At 40.6% G+C, this 17,582-nt stretch overlaps 1 protein-coding gene across 4 annotated transcripts; it reads right to left on the bottom strand.

The window, feature by feature from the left end:
• Positions 1 to 1,318: 1,318 nt before the first annotated feature.
• rasgef1bb (RasGEF domain family, member 1Bb) lies at positions 1,319 to 10,341 on the bottom strand. Of its 4 annotated transcripts, none has more exons than XM_058412324.1 (14): positions 10,105 to 10,341; positions 8,382 to 8,573; positions 7,682 to 7,804; positions 7,178 to 7,315; positions 5,936 to 6,181; positions 5,481 to 5,555; positions 5,067 to 5,159; positions 4,774 to 4,876; positions 4,601 to 4,680; positions 4,408 to 4,503; positions 2,791 to 2,886; positions 2,563 to 2,686; positions 2,134 to 2,206; positions 1,319 to 1,736 (listed from the first exon to the last, which is right to left on the bottom strand). In XM_058412324.1, exons 2-14 carry the CDS (start codon positions 8,562 to 8,564, stop codon positions 1,715 to 1,717), a joined length of 1,452 nt encoding a protein of 483 aa, XP_058268307.1. In that variant the 5' UTR covers positions 8,565 to 8,573; positions 10,105 to 10,341; the 3' UTR covers positions 1,319 to 1,714. The 4 variants fall into 4 exon arrangements, with proteins under 4 accessions (XP_058268307.1, XP_058268308.1, XP_058268305.1 ...); XM_058412325.1 differs by lacking the exon at positions 10,105 to 10,341 and adding an exon at positions 9,531 to 9,742; XM_058412322.1 differs by lacking the exon at positions 10,105 to 10,341 and adding an exon at positions 8,982 to 9,080.
• Positions 10,342 to 17,582: the final 7,241 nt, after the last annotated feature.

The following is a 17,582-nucleotide window of genomic DNA, read 5'->3' as shown; positions in this document are numbered from 1 at the left end:
GTACTCAGCCTTCCATCTCCTGCTTCTTATCTCTAACATTGACCTCAGTTCTGAGAAAATTCTGCATCATGCTATTAAACTCCTCAGGAAGAGGTGCTGGTGTTCATTCTTTATGCTAAAGGTTAGCGTTTCTGCATGCTGATTTGTTGAAGTATCTTTATACATCTTTATACAGGATTCCTGCAAGATTTTATCTGCATTTCTTGCTTGAACTCAATTTCTTTACCATGAAAGATTTCTGAGCTTCTGCAGCGAGCTGGAGAAATGCCAGAAGTCTAAAGACAAGTGCAGCATGCTCTCTACACTCTAAAACAGGTGGAAGTGAAAGACCGATTCATTTAATGGTGTAAATCCTCTTCTCACATTCCCAAAGAGTCAGATGTGGATCAGTGAAAAGATTCACATGGTGACGGCAGCGAGACCAGAATGATCAACGAGCATGGACATTCCTGGTGCTGCCCGACACATCGCCATGACAACCCTGTTCCTGACCTGGTTCTGAAGTTGAATTTGAGTCCATCTTGTGTAAATCTATACCACTGTGACATGATTATTACTCGATTATCATATAATTTCTAATAATTTAATTGAAGTAGATTTTGTGCATTGTAATCTAGAAATTGGCGAGCCAGCCAGGATCTAAAAAAAAATTAAGTTGCCTTTATTTGTCACATCTACATTACTGCAGAGTGAAATTCTTTCTTCGCATATACCATCCTTGGGGGGTTGGGGTCAGAGCACAGGGTCAGCCATGATACAGCATCCCCAGCAGTGGCAGCTTGGCAGTGCTGGGGCTTGAACCCTGATCTTCTAGTCAACGATCCAGAGCCTTAACCACTTGAGCTACCACCGCTCCCTGTTAGAGCACCCGCTTCCCATGCCAGAGACCCAGGTTCGAGTCCCGCTCAGAGTAGTTGTGAGTAGGACCCGCGGGGGTTACATTGGTGCCGTGACCTGGATGGGAGTGAGGTTTAAGGGGGGTGAGTGTAATGGAGGCCAGCAGTAGGTGCTGTGCAGGTAAACCTCACTCCCCTGATCTCAAGAGGTGAACCATCAACTGATGCTAGGGGCTGCAGTCCTTGTTAGAGCGTCCGCCTCCCATGCCGGAGACCCACCCAGAACGGTTCCGAGTAGGACCCACAGGGGTTACACTAGCATTTACACTGCAATATTGTGAATCAGTCTCTGAGGTAATATTGTTTCTTTAAAACGATGTGATTAGATTCTATCACAGTTCACAATCCAAACTTCATCTTGCACACAGTAAATACCTTCATTTTTACACAATCAAACAGAAGAGACTTCCAAGGCAGAATGATATGTTTAGAGTTTCTTTATAAGGCAATTATATACACGAGGCAGACAAATCCATAAAAAACACTTAAACGTCATATAAAACATAGAAATACATTTTACAGCTTATACGGTGTAACAGAAGAGGTCAGCCAGCGACGGGCTCTTCGTTTCTACACGAGATTATAATAGGCTTTATAATATGATTATAACACTTCACTAAGCTTACACAAGCTGCTCAACATGAGGTACATGAGATGAGATGAACAATCCGGAGCCGATGCGGTCATGAGAATCCAGTCTCATTATAAAATACAGAGAGAAAAATATGATACGAATTTTCTTCATATAAACAAAAACGCTTTGTGCAGTGTTTCACTTTTTTATTCCAGTCAGGACCGACACTCCCAGACTTCAGCTTCTACATCCTGCTGAGAGACGACCTGCAACATGAACGACATCAGAAATAAAGTCATTAAAACGTGTCCTCAGGTTACGGAGAAAATCACTGGCTTTTCACAGCCAATCAAGCTAACCGAGACATGTCCTGAGCTTGTGTAGGTTTCCAACAGGATGCTAATAACATAGCTAATTTAACCCACCAGTTTAGCATTTTATTAGTCTACTTCTGTATACAATAAAGATATCAAACAATTCCACCTTCAAGATTTAGGCCACGCCTTCTACGCAAAGGATTCAAGCTGGAGCTATGACTCTATTTTTATTAGTCTGTGATGTCATAGTGTGGCAGAAACCATGTTAAGATTTAGTGAAACTGATACCAATGAAGCTTCCTATTTTTTTGTGTCCTCAGGGTGAACATGTGATGCGAGTCCTCACCTGAGGGATCGGCGTGTATCTCTCTCCAGGTTGTTCTCTGGGCCTTCGCTCTCGTACGAGGCCAACTGCAGCTCTGGAACAGTGAGAATCGCTACGTTAGCATGCTCGCTCCAATACACTATCGTTTCTATAGTAACACGACATTCACACAGACTTTTTCTCCAGATGATCCACATAAAAGGATTACAATAATATAAATGAAACATTTTTATTAAAATTTTTTATTTTATTTTTTATTTATTACCTTATTACCTGGAAGTTGTACATTTCCCATTGGGATGAATAAAGTGTCTCTCTATCTATCTATCTATCTATCTATCTATCTATCTATCTATCTATCTATCTTCCTATCTATCCATCCATCCATCCATCCATCCATCCATCCATCCATCCATCCATCCATACGATCTAAAACGAACGAACCCTCACCATCGTCTGTGAAGACGGACACACTGATGAGGTACTGCAGAGTTTTCCGGTCTCTCTCGAACGGACAGATCACCTGCCTCCACGCCAGAAACTCGTTCACCTGCTTGGCCACTTCCCAGAATTTCTACATTTTTTTTTTTTCCAAAAAAACAAAATGAGGTCAGGACCTGCAGAAATCAGAAAATGACGAAAATATATATATCACAGTTTATTTTGGATTAATGTTACCTCGAAGTTGATGTGTCCGTTAGGCAGTCGACTGGCACAGCCCTCGTTAAGGAAGTAGATATCCTTAATGAACAAGCTGAAGAACGGAATAACAATCTGGGAAAAAATGAAAAAAGAGATGTAGGTACAGATACATGCTTCAAAATATACAGTATTCCCTGAGGACTGGTCACTAAATATGGTCACTGGAAGTAGAAGCTGTTTCTTCTTCTAAAGAACAGAATAAAGATTCCAGCTGGGTTTAACTAAAAACACTGGTATCTCATGAACCTCTATGGAGGAGTAACAGATCAACAGCAACGTCCACTAGATGGCGCTTCAGAGCCACTACATCCCTGACTCTCCGGATTCAAAGTCAAGCTGTAAAATGTTCAGCGTCTCTCGAAATCTTTCTGCGGTCATCATGACCTGCAGCTCAGATCGAATTCTCTGACCATCCATTTCATCTCACTTTCAAACTAGTCCAGAAAATTCAGAAGTGTCTGGCATAAAACAGAGCGGTCACTGGAGTGAAGGAAGGCTACACTGAAGGTGTTACAATTCAAACAATGACCATAATGGTGCTTGACCGCCTCTAATATTAACTACTCTGGTGCTTTAGATATGGAGTGTTTATTTGTGAGAATCAGAACAACGTATGGTCCAGAAGTCCAGACACAGCAGCCATCTTGCGTACGGATAGTTAAGACTAAAAGCATCAGGGTCTCCTGAACTCGATAGCTGACTTTAATTTATTATTTTTTAATTTGGACTGGACTCAGCCTCGTGTCTTTAACATTCGATTGGGACATTCGATGTCCAGATCTACTCCTGCTCTTGGGCTTGAAGATGGTGAAAGTCCTACATTCATATGACCTTTATAATCATTTTTTAATTATTGTTTTTAATTATTTATGAACAAATTAATTAATTATAATATATTTTTAAAATGTACTTAAATATATTATACATCTAAAATATATATTTTATAAGAATATAATTATGCATAATATAAAATAAAATATTTTATAATAATATAAATATATTATACGTAATATAAAATAATATATTTCATAACAATATATATATATATATATATATATATATATATATATATATATATATATGTATTTTAAATATATTATGCTCTTTTTACTGCTGTCATTTGTTATTTCTATTATTTGTCTATTATTTTCTTTTATCTTTAATTACATTTATTTTCTTTTATTTCTGTTTTCTGCATTTCAGACGTATGAAAGACGATAAAAATATAAAGAAAATAAATATTATTCTTATTATAAATAACTATATATTTTTAAAATTTTTTTAAATAATAATACAGAATTGCAAATCCTGAAAGTTAATTTTAAAAAATTACTAGTAAAAGTGAGGTAAAAATTGTAATAAAAAATTCTAAGTGTAAGATTCAGCCCAAAAAATAAATAAATAAAATATAAACAAATAAAAAATAAAAATAAATACATACATACATAAATAAATAATTAGCAGAATATTTACAATGCCATAATTTCCCCATATATTGATATAATATTATCACTCAGCCCTTAGGGCCATTTCTACTGCAACTGTACATTATTCCTTCTTCTGAAACTTGTGCCCGTGTGTGTGTAAATCTACCTTTTCTCTGGTGGTGTGAGCCGTAGCTGATCTCTGAGTGGCTCCTCGCAGTGCAGTACGGTAGCTGTAGAAGTTATTGGACGGATCCATCTGATGCTAAAATAACGAAAGCAACGATAACGAATATAAGATATACAAAAACAAAACAACAACAATAAACAAAAACAATCATCCAAGCTGTAATGCGTCTCACCTCCAGGATCTCAAACTTGTCCGTGTTGACTTTGCCCCATGTTTTCTTCAGCCTGGACACGGGGCTCAGGTTCATCCCAGCTGTGGAAATAATCCCAGGTTAATATATTATTATACAAAGGCTTTATTACACGTTTATAAGTATGGGTTTAATGTAATAAAGCCTCAACTCACTGATTATAGCCATTAAGGAGTTAAAGTTGCCGATGTTGAAGCATTCCCGAGCCACGTCGATGAAAAACTCCAACACCCTAGCTCTGTGCTTCTTCTTCACCGGCTACACACACACACACACAGCAGGGGGCGCCACAGCGTTAATAACAGCACAGACGAAAAGGAGGCGGAGATTTCTGAGAAATGATGCGGTGAACTGGTTTTTTTTTTTTTTGGCTAGAGGTTACAGAGAATCGCTCTGATATCAACACCACGTCTTCCTCGAGATGTTTTTTTCACACTAAAATGCTCACCAGGCAGATTTCTGTGGCCACCAGGTAACTGAGCCGGTTAAACCACTCCACGTAGGCTTCCAGATTACTGACCCTCCTTTTACTGAAAAAACTCTGAGGAGGAAAAAAACACACACATCAATCGATGCAGAAAAGAAAAAAATGGTACATGATTTCCATACAGAAACATCTCCATCTTATATATACATACATACAGAAACATCTCCATCTTATATATACATACATACAGAAACATCTCCATCTTATATATACATACATACAGAAACATCTCCATCTTATATATACATACATACAGAAACATCTCCATCTTATATATATATAAATATGTGTATTTATCCCTCTAACGATCTTCTTGAGATTGAAGGTTAAAGTCTCAGCTGTTAACGATTCACGTGTCGCAGGGATTAAACTCACCTTGTGATTATCAGCAGGTCTTTTCTGAACGAACGCCTGGACGAACTCCTCGGGGCCGATGTAGCCGAGTTTCTCCTGTAAATGAAACGCCACAAAGCGTCAGAATCCTTTGCTCTGATTGGTCAGAAGCTGTCTAAACGCTTTGACAGCAGCGAATCTGTAGGTTGTGGTTTCTATGGCGACGGCTCATTCGCAGGGACCGGGATCGAAAGGCGTGTTTTACGTAAGATGACGTTTATTTATTAACGTTTATGGGATGTGTTTTACGAAACAAGCTAAGGACGAAATTTTATGCATAAATAATATTCGACCTGGGTCGAACTCGGAATTTCCGAATTCCAACTTAGAGTCGCCTCTATTTAGTTCAATTCTGCAGGTCCATGTTAATGTGTTAATATTAAGCTAAGCTAACGTTAGCGGGCCATCCCATAATACTGTCGTTTCCCTTCACTCACCATCTCGATGTGTGTGAGCTGCTGGGCGAGGATGAACGGGTCGTCACACACGTTCAGGATGCACTCCTCCCTCCTCACGTGCTGCTTCGCCTTTAAAGCGGACGACTTGTCCCCCGCCGACGAGGACGCCGGCGCCGGGGGCGTGACCGGTGTGCTGGACGTCACCAGAGACTCCTCGTACTGGCCCAGGATGGTGAGTTTGCGCAGGAGTCGCTGGATCAGGCGCTGCATCGCTCTCCGGGACAGCTGCAGAACACAGAGTGAGGATTTTTAGAGGAAACTGCAGCAGAGCCTCAGAAAGAGAAACAGGAAAGTCCTGGAGTCTTCAACATTAACAGGTAACTGTTACCATCATCACGCTGACTATTATCCTTTAACGTCACGTCCGCAGATACTTTATTCCTCTTACACCACAGCACCTCTGCTACAGCTTCCTGTTTATTAAACACCACCACGGTATACTTTTTATCCGTTTATAGCTACTTTTAATGTTGTTTTCCTTCCGTTCCTTCACCAGCTTCTCTTTATTAATAAACCAAAAATAATACAGAAAACTCCACTGTCCTGAAGACGTCAGAAAAACTCCAGCTACGACCCTACGGCTTTACCTCTGACACAGGAGACTCTTCCCTTAAATAAATAAATAAGCCTTTATTCTCTTTAAAGAAAAAACTTCACCACATCAGCGAACACACACAATCTGGAGCGCATCCCTGCAACTGAGTGGTTGCTATAGAAACCATCACGAGTGTGTTCATATCTAAACCTGTGACTCACGCTAAAATAAATTACACTGAAATGTCACACATATGGACGTATATCTCGTATCAAGAAAATACTGTGATTTATTTGATACTTTTGTCGTATCGCTCAACCCAGAGACATCGTCCAGTACGTTCTCTTCACACCAAACTGGCGAAATGCACAAGCGACTCTAATGCACAAGCCGCAAACATCTGAGTGACTGCGTTGCTAAGCGACAGTCTCAGAGAGGGAGAGACAGAGAGAGGCAGACAGACAGAGAGAAAGAGAGACAGAAAGAGATGGATAGAGATACAGAGAAAGAGTGAGAGAGAGAGAGAGAGAGAGACAGACAAACAGTGAGAGACAGACAGAGAGAGAGAGAGAGAGAGAGAGAGAGAGACCTTGACTTTACGTCTGCATGAACAGATAATGGTGTCATCGTTCATGAGAGACATGACATCATCTTTGGAGGTCAGTAATGAAAGTGGTGGTTCTGACCTCATCCCCAAACGCCAGCCGGTGTGTCATCTCCTTCAGGCTGCGCATCATTCGCTCGTCCCGGAAGTCGTAGGGAAATGTCTCCGTCCACTCGGTGAGAAGCTGAACGATCTTCGGTGCGATGTCACGGATTCGCTTCTGTAACAAACCACAACATGTCCTTTTTTTATTATTATTATTATTATGATTAAAGAACAACACATCATTCTTTTTATCCATTTACTACGTTTTTCTGACTTTTGGGGGTGTTTTATTGTTTCTATTCATAAGCCAATCAAATTCTGGCACATAAAACCAAAGCCCCGCCCGCAAAATTCCGATATTAGGCTAAAAAATACTCCTATAACAGATGATTTCAATGTAAATTCCGTAATAAAATAAATAATTAAACATGCTCATGAACACCTTAGTAAGTTAGCAAGTGTTTAAATAAACACGTATATTTCTGCAGAGATTATATTTCAGTAATAACACAGAAATATGCCGACTTTGTGATTCTCGTACCTTATCGATCTGAGGGTCTCCTACTCGGTGATGCTCCACACACAGGTAACACACCCTGGACATGAGATCGAAGGGATGCAGGAAGAGACGCGAGCTCAGCAGGAAGGTGAAGATGTACGACCGCTGAAACCAAAACAAATCAGTGTGTTAAACAAAGCAGAAGTAGGAGTGGAAGAAGAAGAGACACTGTGACGTGGATAAAAAATAAACACACCACAATGTGTTAATGTCTCTAGACACTTTAACAAACTTCACTTTCATTCATAACGATCTGTTTTTCCTGTAAAACTGCCACGCTGCTGAATTCTCCCTTCTGATTGGTCAGAAGATTAAGCTTCGTTCTCTGGAGCTGCGGCTCTGCCAGTACTGCAGGTGTACAATAATTGTGCTCATTAGCATTTCTATGGTAACCGCTAATTCAAAGGGACTCGGATACGTCCGACGCTCCGTATAAAAGGATTCAAGAAATTCGGTGAAGGACAATAACAATGTTAGAGATTTTACAGGTATGGAAGGAGTCTCCAGTGTCAGAAGTACTATAGTGAATTTTACTAACTAAAAATTGTTGTGGTATAAGAGAAATAAAACACACTGATTATTCAGTTATGGCATTCTAATAATAATAATAATAATGCTAACAGCTAACAGTAGCTCTACTTGTATTTTTTAAGTATTTATTAGAGGAAGTCTCGTCTCTTACATCAGGTGAATAGTCCACAGTGGGGATGAGGTGCTGTATGAGAGCCTCAAGCGATCCGGATACGAGGTTGTTGTCGTGATACCTCAGCCCACTGTAGCTCTCCTCCACAGGTTTGTAGCGAGTATGACCTCCTCCGTACGGGTTCGGAGGAAACTTAGCTGCGAATGGCGTCGTCTGAGGCATCCTGAAGTCCTGCGAGACAAACCAACATCGATCAATACTCAGCTTCTAGCATGCTGAGGTTCGGTGTTAAAGCCTGAACTTCCTCTACACTTTCTTGTTAAAGTCTCTTAACGCCGTCATGGAATTAGAGTTAAGTCCGGCGATGTCGACGTAGCTGCTTTAGAAACAGACCGGGAGCCAGGAGATAAATAAGATATCACATTTCTGAGTGATGCGAGTGATGGGAAGGAGAATAACTTGCAGGAAGAACTTATGTTTACAAAATCCAACAAACTAGCCGCTAGTGTAGATCTGCTCTGAGTCAAGCATGTGATTGGACGTGGACTGGACAGATACAGGACACCTTTCCCTGGAGATTATTTACAAAATTAAAGTAAAAAATATCTACAAACCACTTTATTAGGAACACCTGCACACCTGTTCAAGCATGTCATCATCTTCTGGTGCTTCATATTCCCGAAAACTGTTGATTTTCTGTGATTTCCCTGCACAAGTCACTGAAAGTGGCTCACAAAACAAAAAACATCCGGTTCTGAGTGTCTAGTTAACGAGAGAGAGACCTGAGGGAAAATGTGCAGATTTGTTGACGATTACACAATCGGTCACTCTTTACAACCGTGATGAGCAGAAAAGCATCTCAGAACGCACAACCGTGAGACGGACACTCTTCAACAACTGGTCAGAAAACAGACTCACAAAATCGAGAGTTCAGGATTTGGAAAAAGATTACTTTTTCCCGACGTGTGTTTACACTTCCACTGGAACTGGGAAAAAATACGTCTTGTCGTTTTCATTCAGGAGCAAAACACACACCTTTATTAGTACTTCCAGTTAATTATTAACTGTCTCCGTCTCCTTCATGACCGACTTCACACAGTAAAACCATTTCACAACCCCAAAATAAACCCTAAATCCTAGTCTGGTTAATGGGAGTGGAATTGAGCAACATTCAGGAAACACACTCACTTAATCATGACAATTCTGCTTTCTTATCTGGAAATTGGTCGTAATGATGACAGGAATGATGTGTAGAATGCAGAAGGAGCATTCAGGGAAGAAAGAAAACAAAAAAGAGGCTTTAAAAGACAGAGCCATGCAGTCAGACGGGGTAAATATTTCCTATAATCACTGACTGGTGACTGACTCACTCATCCGGCTGGGCTGGAAATCAGCTGCAGCAAAACAGGTTGGAGGAGAGAGAGAGAGAGAGAGAGAGAGAGAGAGAAACAAACCCTAAAAAACAACATGGCTGAACTCTGAGCACAGCATAGAAATGGATTACTTACAACCCTGAAGCTCTTTAAAAACTGATTAAAATGATAAGCAGGGTGATAGGAACTAGGTTAAAGGTGCATTACACAACATTAATGGGTTGCATGGAGCCCCTGGGATAACTAGTCCTCTTACTACTACTACTACTACTGTTACTACTATTGTTATTAATACTTTTAAAAATGAACTTTGTCGTGATCTAAAGAGTGTAACTGTATAATATTATCAAATAGCAATCATTAAAGGTATGAAAAGCATTTAAACTTACCCAGAAAGTAAAAAAATAAAACAAGGAAGGCAAAGCACAGAAAAAAAGTAACCAAAAACCGACAAAAAATATATATACACGGTTATAACGCAAATCTTGTTTCCAAAGCACCTTCTCCTCCCACTCGAAAACAAATCAAATCCCGAGTTAATTCCGAGTTTATAAAGTTAAACTCGTTGTTCTCCCAACTTCCATTGTCTCACCCTGGCAGGATAAATATCCAGTTTCACTCCAGAGCAACTGCGGGAAGCATTAAGAGGACAAACCGGGAAACAAGATCCCTCCCACTATGCAGAATCGAACCAATCAGCTTACAGAACAGCAAAGCTAAGGACGTGGAACCCGATCTGATTGGTCCGCAGCACGTCCGTCATTGTTCAAAACACTCGGAGTGGGAGTTTGTGGAGAGAGAAAGCTGCTTTTTTTAGCGCGAGAGAAAAAGTGGTTTGTTTTGATGAGGCGTTTTGTTTTCATAATTATAAACACATTACTCGAGTGTTAATCATTTAATCAATCCATAAAATAGAGCGCATTGAATATCTGAGGTACACTTATATTAGCAAAAGTTTTGGGACGCCCCTCCAAATTCATTGAGTTGTTATTCATGTCCCCTTAGTTCCAGTGAAAGGAACAACTTCAGCTTCATACCAAGACATTTTGGACAATTTCATGCTCTTTGTGTGAACAGTTTGGGGATGACCGCTTCCTGTTCCAACATGACTGCATACCAGTGACCAAAGCAAGGTCCATATAGATATGGATGAGTGAGTTTGGTGTGGAGGAACTTCACAAAGTCCTGACCTCAACCAGATAGAACACCTTTTGGGATGAATTAGAGTTGAGACTGCGAGCCAGACCTTCTCGTCATCACAACGTCAGTGCCTGACCTCACACATGTGCTTCTTCTAGATAGGAACAGTCAAAATATTCCCATAAACACAGTCCTAAACCTTGTGGAAAGCCTTCACAGAAGAGTTAAAGCTGTTCTAGCTGTAAAGGGCGGAATTACAACTCCATATTACATTCATATGCATGTAAAGGCAGATGTCCCAAAACTTTTGGCAACTGTACTTCTCAGTTGTCGGTAAAGGTTCATGGATTCGTGTAAACACAAACATTTCCTTCATGTTCTGATCTAAAAATCTAATATAATATAATATAATTCTACTATAAACACAATAGTATAAACGTCTTTGTGCAAAAAACGATAACAAGGACAAAATGAGGATTGCTTCAGCCACGGGATGTTTAGCGTATGTGCGATGTTTCAAAGACGTTCTTTCATTATTAATAGTAACAAAATAATCATAAGTAAAGAAAAAACACTCAATGTGTTCGATGTTATAGGGAAATAATGAACGACTGATGAAGCGATGTGAAGGGTTTTATTCTGCAGTGTCACTAAGGGTTCAATGCTAATCATTTCTTATGTCAGAACAGATAACAAGCCATGAGATCCTGATACATTTATCAGGAGCCATTTAGCAAGCTGAGTCTGAACCAGTGCTAACCAGTACAGACCAGCAGCAGATTTATTGCCAGGTTGTGCTTTTATTTTTTTCTTCTTGCAGAGAAGCTCAAAAAATCATCATCAGCACCATCAACACTCACTCATTTCAACCCGTGGTGTTTTTTTTTCACCAGCAGTAGGTGTGGTCACTATATCTGTCTGCGGAACGGTGGGAGTTTTATTACATAAACCCTGAATCATGTAAACAGCAGCGAGCGTTTTTTGGAAAAAAAGCGATGCTGACACAATCAGTGGGCGGACTTGCGTTCTGAGCCGGAGCCTCTTCAGCTCCTCCACGAGAATAAACCTCCCCCTGAGAGGCTGTTAACTGAACGAGGCACAGCTCGCCCACACCAGCCAGAAGGCACCTGAATGATGCTAGAAGAGGATTCCGGTTTGAGCTCGATCACAGTCCTGGTGGACGAACTCCAGGCGGATCCCGCCCACTGACGCTCGGCCTCGTGCGTGGCCGTGTGATGATGACTTGTCTCGTATAGAAAGAAATAAAACGTTTCGTAACCATCGGCTTACTCAGATACAAAGGCACCGCTTTCAGTGGACGTTAGAAGAATAACGTATTATGAAAATAAAATCATGTGACACAAGTGTTTACTCCAATTTTGCCAACAATGATATTATTTTAAAATCAATCAAATCAGACGTCTGTGTAATAAAATAGATATCCCACTGATATTTCCTTCCCATGTTAAATGCTACACTGAGACAAAGCACTGACACTGGAGACTTCTTCTTCTTCTTTCAGGGGTCTCCACAGTGAATCATCTCTCTCCACCTATCCCTATCTTCTGCATCCTCAACACTTACACCCACTAGCTTCATATCCTCATTTATTCCATCCATATACCTCCTCTTTGGCCTTCCTCTTTGCCTCCTGCCTGGCAGCTCCATGTCCAACACTCTCCTACCAATATACTCACTCTCCCTTCTCTGGACATGTCCAAACCATCTTAATCTGTCCTCCCTAACTTTGTCCCCCAAACGTAAAAAATGAGCTGTCCGACCTTCCTTTTAATAAGTCTTTAAAAAGTCCATAAAATCTGTATGTCCCTGTGTAGCTGTTGCCATAGAAATTATTACGTTTTCCACTTCTCCATCATCATCATCATCATCATCGCTCCAAAACCTTCCACAGCACTCCGAAATATCGCCTCGATCTCCATCACACAATATAAACATTTCTTTACTGCTTAAGCCCCTCCCCCAACAGCTGTAATATTCCTATTATTCCTCGTTTCGTTTGATTTTGCTCTCAGTTTCGCTTGGATCTTCGTCTGCTGTATGGATCTGTTCATTGTGTGTTGTTTTGTTTGTGTTCTTATGTCCATCAGCTTGGAATGTGACAGAACCTTAAGCTATAGAAAGGCACTATATTAATAAAACTTATATTATTATTATTATTATTAATGTGTCACTGGGGTGGTGATAGCTCAAGTGGTTCAGTGAAGGAAGCTCAGTGAAAGAATTTCACTGTGCAGTAATGTATATGTGATAACTCAATAATGAGCGCATTTAATGGAAACATTCCACGGATCAGATCTGAAACACTTCCCTGGATGAAGAAATGTGGTCCTGTTTGAAGCCAGAGTTTAATTTTAGAGCATTTTGTCGTGTTGTTGTTCATGTTGTTGTCATGTGCATGTATTGTTCCTACACAAAAAGCAAGAAGGTAAAAATTCCAAAAATGCACAACAGGGAAATTCCTCGGGATAGTGCAAACAAAACCTGTAGCTCATTAGCTGCGAGCGCTGCACCATCTGCGGCAGTGACAATGGAGGAGTCTGGAGCAGGGGGTGACACTGAGTCACTGCTTTCCAGTAAGTGTGTGTGACTCAGACTAACCCCCGTCTCCCCCCCGTCTCCCCCACTGTCCTCTGACCTTCACACACAGAGCCCCTGTGTGCAGAGCTGCTCATTCCCCTCATCTATAACACTCACGCCATCCTGACCAAACCCCTGACCACTGAAGACACCAGAGCAACACCAACAACATGCTGTGTGTGTTTTTTTTAATTTTTTTACATTTCCAGCTGTTCAGCCGTCATCCGGAGCGTCGATGTCGATGTTTGGAAAATCGCTCAAAATAGCGCATTCCGTTTCAAATGTCATTCCGAGGAAAAAGGAGAAGGATTGTGAGATGATCCGATATTATTGGTGACATCATGCATGAGCAACAACACACCAGAGCTGAAACACTGCTGTTACACAACAACAACAACAACAACTACACAACAGAGCTGAAACACTGCTGTTACACAACAACAACAACAACAACAACTACACAACAGAGCTGAAACACTGCTGTTACACAACAACAACAACTACACAACAGAGCTGAAACACTGCTGTTACACAACAACAACAACAACAACAACTACACAACAGAGCTGAAACACTGCTGTTACACAACAACAACAACTACACAACAGAGCTGAAACACTGCTGTTACACAACAACAACAACTACACACCAGAGCTGAAACACTGCTGTTACACAACAACAACAACAACAACAACTACACAACAGAGCTGAAACACTGCTGTTACACAACAACAACAACTACACACCAGAGCTGAAACACTGCTGTTACACAACAACAACAACAACAACAACACACCAGAGCTGAAACACTGCTGTTACACAACAACAACAACAACAACTACACAACAGAGCTGAAACACTGCTGTTACACAACAACAACAACAACAACAACAACTACACAACAGAGCTGAAACACTGCTGTTACACAACAACAACAACTACACAACAGAGCTGAAACACTGCTGTTACACAACAACAACAACTACACAACAGAGCTGAAACACTGCTGTTACACAACAACAACAACAACAACTACACAACAGAGCTGAAACACTGCTGTTACACAACAACAACAACAACAACAACTACACAACAGAGCTGAAACACTGCTGTTACACAACAACAACAACTACACAACAGAGCTGAAACACTGCTGTTACACAACAACAACAACAACAACAACTACACAACAGAGCTGAAACACTGCTGTTACACAACAACAACAACAACAACTACACAACAGAGCTGAAACACTGCTGTTACACAACAACAACAACAACAACAACTACACAACAGAGCTGAAACACTGCTGTTACACAACAACAACAACAACAACAACACACCAGAGCTGAAACACTGCTGTTACACAACAACAACAACAACAACTACACAACAGAGCTGAAACACTGCTGTTACACAACAACAACTACACAACAGAGCTGAAACACTGCTGTTACACAACAACAACAACAACAACTACACAACAGAGCTGAAACACTGCTGTTACACAACAACAACAACAACACACCAGAGCTGAAACACTGCTGTTACACAACAACAACAACAACAACTACACAACAGAGCTGAAACACTGCTGTTACACAACAACAACAACAACAACTACACAACAGAGCTGAAACACTGCTGTTACACAACAACAACAACTACACACCAGAGCTGAAACACTGCTGTTACACAACAACAACAACAACAACTACACAACAGAGCTGAAACACTGCTGTTACACAACAACAACAACAACAACTACACAACAGAGCTGAAACACTGCTGTTACACAACAACAACAACAACAACTACACAACAGAGCTGAAACACTGCTGTTACACAACAACAACAACAACAACTACACAACAGAGCTGAAACACTGCTGTTACACAACAACAACAACAACACACCAGAGCTGAAACACTGCTGTTACACAACAACAACAACAACAACTACACAACAGAGCTGAAACACTGCTGTTACACAACAACAACAACAACAACTACACAACAGAGCTGAAACACTGCTGTTACACAACAACAACAACTACACAACAGAGCTGAAACACTGCTGTTACACAACAACAACAACTACACAACAGAGCTGAAACACTGCTGTTACACAACAACAACAACAACAACAACAACAACTACACAACAGAGCTGAAACACTGCTGTTACACAACAACAACAACTACACAACAGAGCTGAAACACTGCTGTTACACAACAACAACTACACACTAGAGCTGAAACACTGCTGTTACACAACAACAACAACTACACAACAGAGCTGAAACACTGCTGTTACACAACAACAACAACTACACAACAGAGCTGAAACACTGCTGTTACACAACAACAACAACAACAACAACTACACAACAGAGCTGAAACACTGCTGTTACACAACAACAACAACTACTACACAACAGAGCTGAAACACTGCTGTTACACAACAACAACAACAACAACTACACAACAGAGCTGAAACACTGCTGTTACACAACAACAACAACAACAACAACTACACACCAGAGCTGAAACACTGCTGTTACACAACAACAACAACAACAACTACACAAGAGCTGAAACACTGCTGTTACACAAAAACAACAACTACACAACAGAGCTGAAACACTGCTGTTACACAACAACAACAACTACACAACAGAGCTGAAACACTGCTGTTACACAAAAACAACAACAACAACTACACAACAGAGCTGAAACACTGCTGTTACACAAAAACAACAACAACAACTACACAACAGAGCTGAAACACTGCTGTTACACAAAAACAACAACAACAACTACACAACAGAGCTGAAACACTGCTGTTACACAAAAACAACAACTACACAAGAGCTGAAACACTGCTGTTACACAACAACAACAACTACACAACAGAGCTGAAACACTGCTGTTACACAACAACAACAACTACACAACAGAGCTGAAACACTGCTGTTACACAACAACAACAACAACAACAACTACACACCAGAGCTGAAACACTGCTGTTACACAACAACAACAACAACAACTACACAACAGAGCTGAAACACTGCTGTTACACAACAACAACAACAACAACAACAACAACTACACAACAGAGCTGAAACACTGCTGTTACACAACAACAACAACTACTACACAACAGAGCTGAAACACTGCTGTTACACAACAACAACAACAACAACTACACACCAGAGCTGAAACACTGCTGTTACACAACAACAACAACAACAACTACACAAGAGCTGAAACACTGCTGTTACACAAAAACAACAACTACACAACAGAGCTGAAACACTGCTGTTACACAACAACAACAACTACACAACAGAGCTGAAACACTGCTGTTACACAACAACAACAACTACACAACAGAGCTGAAACACTGCTGTTACACAACAACAACAACTACACAACAGAGCTGAAACACTGCTGTTACACAACAACAACAACTACACAACAGAGCTGAAACACTGCTGTTACACAACAACAACAACTACACAACAGAGCTGAAACACTGCTGTTACACAACAACAACAACTACACAACAGAGCTGAAACACTGCTGTTACACAACAACAACAACTACACAACAGAGCTGAAACACTGCTGTTACACAACAACAACAACTACACAACAGAGCTGAAACACTGCTGTTACACAAAAACAACAACTACACAAGAGCTGAAACACTGCTGTTACACAACAACAACAACTACACAACAGAGCTGAAACACTGCTGTTACACAACAACAACAACTACACAACAGAGCTGAAACACTGCTGTTACACAACAACAACAACTACACACCAGAGCTGAAACACTGCTGTTACACAACAACAACAACTACACAACAGAGCTGAAACACTGCTGTTACACAAAAACAACAACTACACAACAGAGCTGAAACACTGCTGTTACACAACAACAACAACTACACAACAGAGCTGAAACACTGCTGTTACACAACAACAACAACTACACACCAGAGCTGAAACACTGCTGTTACACAACAACAACAACTACACAACAGAGCTGAAACACTGCTGTTACACAACAACAACAACTACACACCAGAGCTGAAACACTGCTGTTACACAACAACAA

Source organism: Hemibagrus wyckioides, linkage group LG16 (genome assembly GCF_019097595.1).
Source record: "Hemibagrus wyckioides isolate EC202008001 linkage group LG16, SWU_Hwy_1.0, whole genome shotgun sequence".
NCBI lineage: Eukaryota > Metazoa > Chordata > Actinopteri > Siluriformes > Bagridae > Hemibagrus > Hemibagrus wyckioides.
The sequence above is the reverse complement of the archived record's forward strand: the minus strand, read 5'-3'. Positions and strand labels throughout refer to the sequence as shown.

Excerpts from the sequence above, each read along its gene's own strand:
- rasgef1bb (XM_058412322.1), bottom strand. Across the intron at positions 5,160-5,480 it reads GACCTGCTGATAATCACAAG|AGTTTTTTCAGTAAAAGGAG; the intron begins GTGAGTTTAATC and ends TTTCCTCCTCAG. Across the intron at positions 2,687-2,790 it reads ACGGACACATCAACTTCGAG|AAATTCTGGGAAGTGGCCAA; the intron begins GTAACATTAATC and ends AAAAAAATGTAG.